Source organism: Poecilia reticulata, chromosome 21, assembly GCF_904066995.2.
Source record: "Poecilia reticulata chromosome 21, P_reticulata-male-v2, whole genome shotgun sequence".
Lineage (NCBI taxonomy): Eukaryota > Metazoa > Chordata > Actinopteri > Cyprinodontiformes > Poeciliidae > Poecilia > Poecilia reticulata.
The window spans coordinates 15,377,489-15,390,037 of record NC_088850.1 but is presented as its reverse complement, the minus strand read 5'-3'; the positions used below and the strand labels follow the sequence as shown (position 1 = coordinate 15,390,037).

Sequence of the window (12,549 nt, the reverse complement as noted above, 5' to 3'; positions counted from 1 at the left end):
GGTAGATCAAATTACTTGACATGTATATCTTGGGCTGCACAGTGATGGAGTTGGTAGCACTGCTGCTTTGCAAGCAAGAAGATCTTGGGTTTGAATCCCAGCCTGGAGTCTTTTCTGCACAGAGTTTGTTTTCCCTGTGCATTCATGGGTTATCTCCAGCTTCCTCCCACTGTCCAAAGACATCACCACTGGGACAATTAGTCTTGTTATTATAACGTCTTCCTCTTTGTTAGATCGTTTGTGCCTTTTTGGAGGTACTTGTTGCAGATCTGGTTTTGAAGTATGTTCAGGGTAGATAAATTAAAATCACTAAGTTGCCTAATGATGCTGCTGGTGCGGCTGTGTAATTATGCAATTGGAACCTATTTCACTTCATAAAGTAGTAAAATAGGTTGCTGTTAATCTCCATACTGGATCATTCGTTATGTTGACAACATCAAGTTGTCTTCCTGCGATGCAAATACATGTTTTGTTTGTACTATTACTATTCAGCAACAGCTAAAACTTATTTATGGCTGTCCTGGAAAGGTCCATTGAAGAAATACTTGTGACATTTCTTCATACATAAAGGCTCCAAAAGACTATTTTAGTAGTTTAGTAGTTTAAGCCTTTTAATTTTTCTGAAGGTCAATCTTCCGCAAGGGTTCTAATGTTCATTTGAATATTGTTTTGCCTTTTCAAAAAGACTTCATAAGAAGACTAACAGTATCTATTATTAAACGCTACATTACAACCTTATGTATTATAGTAAAAATTGTTTAAAAATTATGCAAAAATGTTTATTTGAGAGTAAGTAAAGTCTACATAGGGCATCAAGATCGAAACCATCAAAAAAAAATTGCACTTGGGATAACAAATCTAAAATAACTTGTCTGCTTGGTAAACTTCTAATGGAGGAGTGTCACATATTTGATGAAAAGAGAAACATTTTAAGATTTTTATTGCTGAATTAAATTTATCTTCAAATCAAAATAGTTAAGTACGACTCAAAATTTTTTAATGTCTTTAATGAGTTGCTTTCTCTTTTTCTTTCATCATCAATAGGTCGACAAACATCCAGAGTGAGACACACCCTGTTCTTTCTGAACACAATAAACCAAAACATTTTTCTAGAAGCACAAAAATATGAAATTGTTGTGTTGAAAAATATAAAATAGGACACTGTAGACCTTTCTTTCAGAAAAGTAAATGTGAGATCTTTTTAGGCTTTAGATCTACAATATACTAGGGGTTGCACCAATTAGTCGACTAGTCGATTCTTTTCTCTGCAATGATTTTTTTCTGGGCCAGTCGACTAGTCGCGATCACGTGACAAAACTGATTTTTCCAAGAAAATGAAAGAAGGTGAACTAGGTGAGTTCGTCAGAAAACTCAAATTGTATAAAAATGTAAATAATTTACCAAAGAGAAACTGAAAATTTCAGCATAGGCTCCCGCAATAGGGGCGTTGTGTGGCGCGGTGGTTACCGCGGCGCCCCGCATATAGAGACTTTAGCCCGCGCTAGTCAGGACCTTAAAAAAAAAAAAAAAAGACTACTGGAGTAATGTGCGACAATGTGGCATGTTGTCGGGTTTTTATATCCATCCAACTGATCAACGTCACCCTGCGTATTGAGCGTCGCTCCTTCACCCTGACGTTCCTTCCCTCGGGGGGAGGGGGGGGGGGGCACTATTGTGGTCAGTGTAATAATTTGACTCCTAAATGTGCAGCTATCCATAGAGCATCAGTATGAGCCGGTGTTTGAAAACAAAAAAAAAAGTCAGACCCAACTTTGTGCTCACGAAGAATGATCTGTTTATTGCTCTTTTAATTCTGCATAATAGACTTAGTAAAAGCGGGAGAAGGGGAGGGGGCGGGGAGGTGTCAATATTAGCCTTGAATTTAGCTGATAAAGCCTCCAAGTAGTTGTGAAGCGTTTTTTGCGCTTACGTCACTATAACGTCACCGCGACTAGTCGACATCGACTCGACTATTATAATGATTTAGTTGACCTTAAAAAATATGTAGTCGTTCAACCCCTACAATATACTACTTCTACAAAAATCTGACTATGTTATTAAGTTGAAATATATATATTTTTTAAAGCTCAAAAAACTACTTTAGCATTTTTTTTTTTTATTTTGAAAAAAAAAAAAGTTTTAATTCTGGTTCACAGGAACCTTTAACTGAGAAGTTTGAACACCAAAGCTCCAACACATACAATGGTGGGTTCTGGGGAGGGGGGGGGGGGATTTCAAATAATTATCTCACCTTGGGCACCAGAATCCCTAGAACCGGCTCTGAATAAGATAATCAAAGTAGAGTACCACCTCCTCCGCAGTGGTAGCCGTAGTAGTATTTGACTTTGGGCTCAAACTTTTCATTTCTACTCAGCTCATGCACGCGACCGAGCACGTGCGTGCGAGGGTTTCCCCCATACTGCACGTTCACGTGCACGCAGCGTTTTCAAATTTTCTCCCCCCTTCCACTAAACCGAGTCCATGCGAGGGAGTGACAGAGAGAGAGAGAAAGAGAGCGAGAGATAGAGAGAGCACGAGCTTCCGCCTTTACTCTCGCAGACACAAAAAGCTTTACTACACTCAGAGAGGAGTCGAGCAACGGATGATAACAGACACCAATCCCCCCCAAAAAACTGCTGTCCATCCACAGGACCGGGCAGCACAGGGCTGCAGCAGTCCGGACGGCTTTCGTGGTTCAGGCGGCTGGAGAAACAAGCGGATGCTCTTCGTCGCGAAAGTCTAATTTTCCTCTTTTTTTAAAGTGGAGGTGGGTCTTTTTTTATGTGTGCGCGAAGAGGTGGAGGAGCAAAAGCAGAAAACCGGCGAGTGCGTCTAACAAAGTTGCTTCGTGACAAGTGAAAACAAAGATGGTGCACGACGGCTGGTTCCTTTGTATGTTTCACACATAGAGATATTGCATCTGCTCGATTTAACACAAAAAAGTATCCCGGAGAAGACCCAGAGGAGACGGGACGGGGTGGAGGTAAGACAGCAACCCGGGCCGCTGTAACATGCTTTCGCACGTCATTATTTTGAACATTGCAGCTGGATTGTTGTTTATTACACTTTGTTGGCACTAACTGCACTTAGCGCCGTGGCAGAGGAGAGACCCTTCAGGAACACAGGCGTAAACATTAGTTAAGATGGTGGGAAAGTCAAAGAATGTGCGGAATTTTAAACGATCCTTGTGGAAATGTTGTCTTACACAAGCTGCCTCATACATATTTCTTTGAAGATACACAAAGAAATATCTTCTTTGTGCCCCTGCAGTGCAATATATATATATATATATATATATATATATATATATATATATATATATATATATATATATTCCATCCTCATGAAATGCAGCATAAGATGCAGTTTAAGTTGACATATTTCTTATTGTATGTAATATAAGTACTAAGTATTTTTTTTCTAAATTTTATACTTGAATATTTTAACCTATCACTCATAATGAAAAAGAAAATGCATTCAGTAAGTACTTTTTTCTATTAAACTGATGATAAAATAGTGTACATTTTGCAAAGTAGGTTTCTGGAAGATTTATCCTCTGTTAGCATTTAAAATAATAATAATAAAATAAATATAAGCACATGAATGCTTTTCATTTTAGAAGAAAATAAACTTAAATATTACTGTTTATTAATATGATTATTATTCCACAAGTATACGTCAAATTGTTTTGCATTCGAACTCAAACCCTTTTCTCGTGAGCTTTAGATGACAGGATGACAGGATTAGAGGGAAATGAGGACGAAATTAATGATGGATTTTGTTTTCTTTTTGTAATATTTATGTGCTAATTACAGTGCAAGGTAAATTGAGTGCACCAAGTTAAATATTTGTTCAACTGATACAAATTAAGAAATACAGATGCACCACCAACCTATGCATGAGTTTAATACAAATTAGAGAGGATGATGCTACTGTAATTCATTCGTTGCAGGTTGGATTCAAATGACCTATATCAAAAAAACCTGCAACCTCTTTTCTTTCTTCTTTTTTTTAAATTACATGTAGTAGTCCTCCAAGTTAAAAATCAGTTTTATGATCAGAAAGTATCAGCCTGTATAGGCCAGGAAAAGCCTGATTGGTTCATCTCTACTAATAAGCACTCGTCAAAGTCACCAATAAAACGCCCACAAACAAAACGCATGAAACGGAGTTGGTGTGAAAGCGTTACACAGCAGATAAATGCATGCTGTCTCCCCGCTGCTGTCCTTACTGCACTTTTTAAAAACCTCTCCACCAGCTGATTGTTATATGCATAACTTGCCCACTTGTGTAGGCAAGCGAACGGTTTGGAGTCTCAACGTGGTCCCACTCACTCTGACGAGCAAGGCCGAGCTGAAGCACAAATGACACTGAAGGGCCTGACTGAGATGCACTAAAGTTAGCACAGGTCTGCCTGTGACCTTGAAGCTTGACTCATCTGTGCGATGTTAAAGGCATGGCCCGGGTATTTGTTTGCCTTTCTGTTTAATCGCTGTTGCCGTTGGACCTTTGCCAGCGCGATAAAAGAAAACGCTCAGATCGCAACAGGATTTGCATGTTTTTGTGTCGGCATAATGAAGTTGTGACTGATGGATCAAAATACATGGCGCTGTCTCTTTTAAAGTCTTTGTCCCTTCGTTCCTGTATACAAAAAATTTAAGTTGTAGTGAATTCAAGAGGTTGTTGGTACCCTCTGATTTCATCCAGTACATCTCTGGATGGGTGATTGACTGCTGAGTCAAAGCAAAGGTTGGATTTGGGTTTTAGGTGCTCAATGTTGTTTTTTTTTTGTGAGAAATTTGGTTACAAAAAAAAAAGACTAAGCTTTTCTCTAGACTGCAAAGACCACGTGCCCCACACAGTGTGAAATTGGTCCTTGGTGCCCAGTGCTGCTTCATTACACTCCCTCTGTTTGACAGAAAGTAAATCTGCTCCTTCTGCATGAGGGGTTCAGAACAGACAACAGAACCAAAATAACTCTTACACACCTCTCTTTCCATCTTCTCACTCTCACTCATTCTTTTTTATTTACTTGTTTTCACTAACACTTTATAACCATTCGCACAAACGAAGCCAAAATGTATTACGTTGTGTGTGATGTTAAAGAAGAGGAAGAAAGAAAGAAAAAAAGCAGCGGTGATGGTTATTGAGCCACTTTCTAGTCAAGAGGGGCCCTATCAGATCGCCTTTTCAGTTTCTTTCTAAGTGCGTCACTACCCAATAAGGAAATCCCATATTTACCCCATGGTTCGTGACCTGATGTTTTTACTTATCTGGAATCAAAACGTATTATTGAGGCTGCTTTCCGTCAGCTCTGCGCATGACAAGAAGAACTGGTTGCTTCAGTGAGCCGCCGAGAACCAGAATGCAAAAGATTCGAAAAAAGCTCTTGATTTGCAGAGATAACGGCTTCTTCAGTTTAGTTTCTCTGAGTGCACCGACAAATAAAGCAGAGTGGAAAAATAGATGGCGGTGTGATTAAAGTCTTGATAAAACGTTGACTGTAGAAAGAAATATCCTTGAAACCAGTGTTTTCGAACACAAAGACTTACTACTCGGCAGAAACAGTTAATCATAATCACTCATCTGCCAGATACTGTGGATGTTTTAGTGCTTCACTGATGTGCTCTTGAGTTGAAGCATGATATCTCTCTAACAAGTAGCTGGCAAATAAGGCGAAGCAGTGAGCAGGTTTTCTGCAGCTGACCATCTGCGCATGGAATGCCAGTCTTCAACTCGTGTTGCTCAGTCAAGCTGATTTGCATAGCTTGTTTCACAGCGGGATATGATAAAACAAGCTATTATGCCGTGTTTAAACTGACCAGTGCAGAACTAAAACTGTAGTGTGCCACAGTTCACCTCTAATTGGGGTTAACTCATGTCTTACTTTGGTTGCAAAAGAGCAGAGGTTGATAAATTGCTTAAAAAGAAAAACACAAAAAACAAAACTACACAAAATTTTAGTCTGTGGGATTTTTGTTAAAGAAGTGTTGCTTTTGTTAGTTTTTCCGGGTCTATGTCTGCGTCACTGCATCTTTAGGGAGTCCTTTGCTCTCGTTTTTTTCTTCCTCTCTCTTCGTCATTGCAGCAACTTTTCCTACGATACTTTAAAGCAGCTAAGAAGTTGTAAAAGAGCAAAACATCTGATTCTCTGTTGTAATTTGGAAAATCGTGGTATTCATATAAAAACAAAACTATGAATGCCATAAAAACTAATGCACACTTTGCTTTAGCTTTCAAAACTATGAAAACGTCTGACATCTTTTGATTTAAACTGTTATTCTTACTTCTGCTAAAATTAGGTATATGATGCTTAGTGATCCATCAATTGAGCTTTTCCCGTCTGATACTGATAGCTGGTTTTCTTGACTGCTGACCTGTAACACAAATACAACAAAAAAGTGCTTTGCACTTTGTTTTCTTTCTTTGCTTTTTTTTTTTTTAAAGATACAAATACATGTGTCAAAGCGTGAGCTGTTTGTTGATGAATTTATGCAAAGAAATTACTGGGTGTTTTTGGTTTTGATGCATTTATTGAATAAGAAAAAAAAAATTTGATCAGTGATCAAAATTAGCCGTTTTTTGTTTTCTTTCAGTCATCTTACCGGTTTTATTGTCATTCAAATGATTTAATTTTAAGAGTATTCACTTAAACATATCTGTTTTTTAGTAAGAGTATTATCCGTAACATTTGTTTACTTTTCTCCAACTCTGATACTCACTCTTAAGTAAGAATAAGCATCTGTTAAATTTACTTGTAGTTTCCTATTGCACATAATATTAATGTTTTTCTTTTCTGTTCTGTAGACATTTAAAAGGTTCATATTAGCTTGTTATTTAGTCAGGTTATCTGCTCAGGTAGCCAAGTGGTAGCTAATTGCTTAGCAAACATGCTACTTCTGTTGTTGCCTTAAAAGGAGTGATGAACACTTTTTTTCATCTCCAGTCTTGTGCTGCACAATATATTGTGAATATCTTCATCACAATACCATTTTCTGTAAGAGTTGTGCTGCAAAAGTGTGTTTGTTATTATAATTGTTGGCTGATATATTCAAAGTGTTATGATCTTGCAGTTTTAAATGTGATGTGATAATTAGTTAGTTGGAGACAGTTTCACAGCAACAGATGGAACCACATGACTTTCCTGAAAATCCTGAAGGTCAAAGAGTGACTGAAGTCTAGATAAGAAAGAGAGGCAAGATGAAAATGGGCATCTTTTGTGCTGAATATCGCCAGCGCAATATTTAATAATATTTAATTGCAAGATTTTCTAATATTGTACAACCTTTCTAAGTGGAAAACAAAAGCATTTTCTTGTTTTAGCCAGCTGACCAACAGTGCAGAGCAATCGTTGGGGGAGGGGCAATTCCAAACAGTCAAAAAACTAACTTCAGCATTTTTTCTGATACTTTATTTTTAGTATTTTAATCCATTGGGATAGAATGAAGGAAACATTTTGTGGTTTTGTAACTTTAGGATATATTGATAGCGACAAATAACTCGTCAGTAATAGTTTTCACATTTTCTTTTTTTTATTGATGGAAGGACAATTTGTCCTTGTGCAGAAGTAAAAGACGTTTTGTGCTGTAGAATTTGTTTCCTGATTAAACTCTGTCTGCTCCTTAAATTCCCCTTCTCTCTATTCAATTTATTAATTTACAGATTAAATAACGTGATTCAATTTTTGAACAACAGCATCACATGAATAATGTTTTTAATTTGTGACGCACTTCCCAATGACTCCCACTACTTAAAAATCTCGCAGCCGGTATCAATCGCTTGCAAACAGAACTTTTATAGAGACACTTGCTTCAGGTGGAAATATTTGCAAGAAGTAAACAGCACATAGTAAACTCATCTGGCTTTTTCTCTTTGTTTTCAGCAGTGGGGACCTGTTTTCCTGCTGCCGATCTTCTGTTGCTGCTTCTTCGTGGATGCAGACAAAACCCTGAGAGCTGTTTGGCGCGGCAGGCATCCCTGCAGCTTCAGGGGACTTTGTCAGATGTGTACCCAGCACACAAAGCCCCTGGCCTGGCCGTGGGGATGGCAGCCTCTGCCTTGAACCTGAACGGCCTTGGAGTCATGAACAGGTACAAGGACTTTGATAAAAATCAGTTATTTCTACAAGTTTTGTTACTATGCTAAGTAGGAAACTGTTAGACCAAAGTGGTGAGATTGATCTTACTTATTGAAAGTGTGTTTTTTTTTTTGATAGTGTCTCCGCATGATGTTCGTTAATGACGCATGTTTCCCTCCTCTCTGCAGTAGCAACCAGTTTCACTCCCAGCCAGGGTCCTCCAACGCCACCTCTCGATCAAACACCAGCCCAGTGGGCCGACCTGTGTTGCCGGTTCCGGATCGGAGCACCTACTGTCCGTTACTGGGGGGAAGCCTCTACAGTCCAACGAGTCCTAAGGTAGCAACAGCACCATGTTCAGCCAATCTGGAGACATTTCTTTATATTTCCAACCAGCTCCTCTGAAGTGAATTTAGAGACATATGCTGTTAACTTTAGAAAGAGAGTGGACCACCATATTGTGTATGTATCTGGGGTCTTTGGATTACTTCTAGTCTTCAAGTGACTTTTAAACTTTGGTGTTTGTGACTCGGTGGAGACAATGGTGTGTGGTTTTGTTAGCTTGCCTTTAGATTTAAAACCTTATGGTATTACGTCTTTTGGGCTAAGGGTGGACAATTGATTCTGTTCAGTTTCTTATTAAAGTTTAATTTTGCCTGATAAAAAACTCCTCTATAATAACTTAGAAAAAGTTTTCCTATCTTCATAATACATCTATAAAATAACATGCAGCAGAAGTAGAATGGTATATATTAAGGAGATATTATGTCTGCAAGAATAAGAAGAGACAAAGTGTAGCAAAGTTTCGGGGCAACTTAAGAATACTTTCTTTTGGCTTTTCAGAAACAGAGTCAGGGTCACAAACCACAAACTGAAGTTTTTGAAACCTGCGTAGAATTATTTAAGTTTGGCCGGTCCAAAAAGCAGTGTTTTGATAAATCTTTCTTCAACTCGGCACCTTTAATAAGAAAATACTTGCTATCATCTTTGATTGTGTCGAAAATTATTTCAAGGCATTGTATTCTTTCTTATGCACAGCAATTTATTTTATTGTTAATTTACTCTGAATTTATGCAAAATCAGTATGTGTTCACCATTTTGTAAAAATAAATCATTTTAAGTATTTTTTTTTCCATATAGCGCCACAGCAGCACTTTTGTTTTAATCCTGGATGGAAATATTCTTTGGATTTGGTGTCTGGCTAAAGGCGCTAACTCCACCTTCACAAGAGATGTGATGGTGTTTTTATATCATAAGATCTGGTTTCAACCTTAATTTCTGAATTATAAAAATAATATAGTTATTTACAAAAAATAATACCTGCTCTGCAAAGCACATAATAGTTAAAACTATTTCCAACCCTGGAGTTTCCCTCCCTGGAGTTTAGCTCAGAAGTCAAAGCTAAACAGCTGCAAAATGAATAAATCTGTCATAAATGCGTCAAAATAACTCCACATTATTGTGAATTATTAATGGTGGCTGCTGACGTCCTGTCTTCCTTCCCCTAGACGAGCCCCCGATCTCTTAGCCAAGCCTTTGTCTTTCCCCCTCCTCCAAATTTGCTCTCCCCCTTCGACACAACTCGCCCTCGCTCCCCCTCGCCGCGAAGCCCGGAGCGCCTGGGAGTCAATGTGGGCCAGCGCATCCGACGCCTGAGCGGTGAAGACAGAGGGGAGGGAGACGGGCAGGAGGAGACGGGAGGAGGGACGAGAGGCGGCGAGGCGCGAGACGAGAGGAAACGCCAGGAACATCTGCTCCGGATCCACAGAGAGCTGCAAAACGTTGAGGTGATTTTATCTACTTTGTAAAAGACATTTACCTTTATATAGTCATCTGTGCAACTCTTTATTTACATCTGATTATGCAAAGATTTTCAGTAACGGAGGAGAACTCAGAGGAATTTACTTCTTTATTTTTTTAAGTTGATTGCATAACAGTGTTTGTAAGAGCTTTGTAGCAAAATATGCTCCATTTTCCAAAATGATTAAACTTTCCTTAAGGGAGTAAAGTTATTTTTTAAGAACTGTTGGGTTAAGGTTTGTTAAATATGTAATTTTATTCTCTATTTATTGGAAAAGAAATTTGCTAATTGTGGTGTCTTTACTTTCTGAGTCTTTCTACTTTCCCATTATATTGCTGGAAAAATATAATTTAAACTGATATTTTAACATACTTAGCCTAAACAATTAAAAGGTTTTTGAAAAGTTGCATTAAGTATAAAACTAACATTTACTGCATGCGTATGTCCTTAACTTGGCTTGAAATGCTTAGTTTTATTTTGAATAGTGCTGTCTTTACCTGTCCACTCTATAGTGGGAAAATGTCCCATGATCTCAGTTTATATGCAGCATCATCCCATCAGGTCATACAGACAAATTCCTGTTGATGTAGAAATTAGTGAGCCGTTGTGATTCCAAATACAATTTGTTTGCTTATATTTATACTGGATTTATTGTTAGACAATGAAAAATGATTGGAATCGTAATAAATGTTCAAAACAAATACTCCTTTATTATTCCTGCCTTTTAGGTCAGGGGAAAAGTGGGCATCTTCGAGGCCCACATTTCCGGGATCCGCGCCCAGGTTCTCAACAGTGAACTCCAGCGCAGTCCTCGGACGACAAGACGAGCGACTAGCCAGTCCTCTTCGCCTCCCAGCCAAGGAAACACACTTCTCGAAAATCCAATGACCCACCCACAAGTGACTAAAGTACCTTGTGTCGCCCAAAATGGCAGAGAGGTGGAGGAAGGGATGACGGAAAGACTAAAGAAGGAAGGTGGAATGGATGATGGCGAGAAGAACAGCAATGCTGTAAAGTCAAACACAGAGAACAAGACACTGATTGATCAAAATGACTGCCATTCACAAACATTACAAACAACGTTACATAATCCTTATGGGGATAAACGGATTATTTGTTGTTCGCCTGAAACGTCAGAAAAGCATTCAGCTACAGATGAGGAGAGTAAGGAAAAACTGAGAGAAAGGGAGGAGGAAAAAGTTAGAAAGGAGGTAGAAAAGAGAGAAATGGAGCGAGACGAGAGAGAACGGACAAACAGAGAAAATAAAGATGAGCAGGAGGATCAGTGGGATTCAAAAGTGCTGATTCAGACCGAAGGAAAAAGGTTTATCGATATCTCCGAAGCCCCTGCTTTATCTCAAGGACATAACAGTAATAACGTGAAGCTGAGTTCGCTGAACACACCTGATCAAACGTCCGACCATTTATCCTCCTTGCTCCCCTCCATCCCTGCAGTCATAATCACCGACCACGGTTTGGATAGCTGGTCTCAAACTACCGACGGCTCTGGCTCGGAGTGGGGACTGTCGCGGTCCCCGAGCCCCAGCTCCAGTCCTGTTCCATACTCCTCGTCTCGCCCTCTCAGAAAGCTGTCCTCCTCCTCCGCCTCCTCAGCCGGGTTCTCCTCGTCTTGGGAAGAGTCGGAAGACGATATTTCCAGTGACACAGAGAAGGGAGACAATCTCCTGAATCCTGCACATCTCAGCTCTAAGCAGAAGGCGGTGAGTCGACCCAAAATCTGTTTTTGTTTTTGTTTTTGTTTTTGTCTTTGTCGGCTTGAACAAAAAGCTTGTCATTTACATAGTTCCTTAAGGATTTCTTTTATTTTCATGAGAACAATGAGCTATTTTTGATTGCACTTTAAATTTCATAAAAAGATTAACTCTGTTGTATTGAGTTGTTTTTTTAGATCAGAGTAGCATATCTTATCTCTAATTTCTCTTAATAATGACTTAAGCAGAGGTATATTGCTATATTACTTTATGGTTTAAGTGTTGTATCTCTGTTTATTGAGGGATTACTTTCTGTATTCCCATCTGCAGGATTCAAAGTTTTGCAGCCAGGTTTCTAACTGACCCAGAACAGAGACAGCTGCATAGTAGAAAAACACATTTACCCGGTGAAATAAGTGGAAGATCTTTAGTTGATTCCACAGTGGAGGACAATATTGGTTAAATGGATAATAGCTATACAATATTAGCAGCTATTGATAAACAGTGTTAAAGTCTTTGTGCTTCTGGTTCTTTGCAAACTTAGGCCCCAGATTGCAACTCATGTCTCTAGCTATTATAAAAAATAAAAGGATTTGTATCTTAGTAACATGGTTTTGTTGAAAAAGTTGCATCTGGCCACATCTGCTTTGGCTTTAACATCTTTATGCCCCCCTAGGATATTTTCTGCTGCATTAAGCAAAATGAGTGACACCAGTTATATTACTGGCATAAAGATTACATAAAGCATTTTATTTATATATTTAGCCACTATTTATTGCAGTATGTGCAGTATTCATATTTGCCCAGTGATATTATGAGAATAGTAAATTTGCAATATATTGTACTGCCACTTAATGCGCTATTATTGGATGTGACATTTAATTATCTGATCTTCCTGGGTGAGTAGAAGTGCGAAATCGACATTCGACAAATTATGCATTTGGTAAACTTCCACTGAA

At 38.6% G+C, this 12,549-nt stretch overlaps 1 protein-coding gene across 2 annotated transcripts in view; it reads left to right on the top strand.

Moving 5' to 3' along the window:
* Positions 1-2,272: 2,272 nt before the first annotated feature.
* Positions 2,273-12,549, top strand: part of itpkb (inositol-trisphosphate 3-kinase B) — a 32,401-nt gene continuing 22,124 nt past the window's right edge. Inside the window, exons 1-5 of one of the 2 annotated variants that reach the window (XM_008398444.3) lie at positions 2,273-2,983; positions 7,886-8,090; positions 8,266-8,416; positions 9,586-9,864; positions 10,607-11,599. In XM_008398444.3, coding sequence (XP_008396666.1) covers positions 8,044-8,090; positions 8,266-8,416; positions 9,586-9,864; positions 10,607-11,599 — 1,470 coding nt within the window. In that variant the 5' untranslated portion in view covers positions 2,273-2,983; positions 7,886-8,043. Of the gene's footprint in view, positions 2,984-7,882; positions 8,091-8,265; positions 8,417-9,585; positions 9,865-10,606; positions 11,600-12,549 lie in introns of both variants that reach the window. The other variant, XM_008398443.3, reaches the window with a different exon arrangement.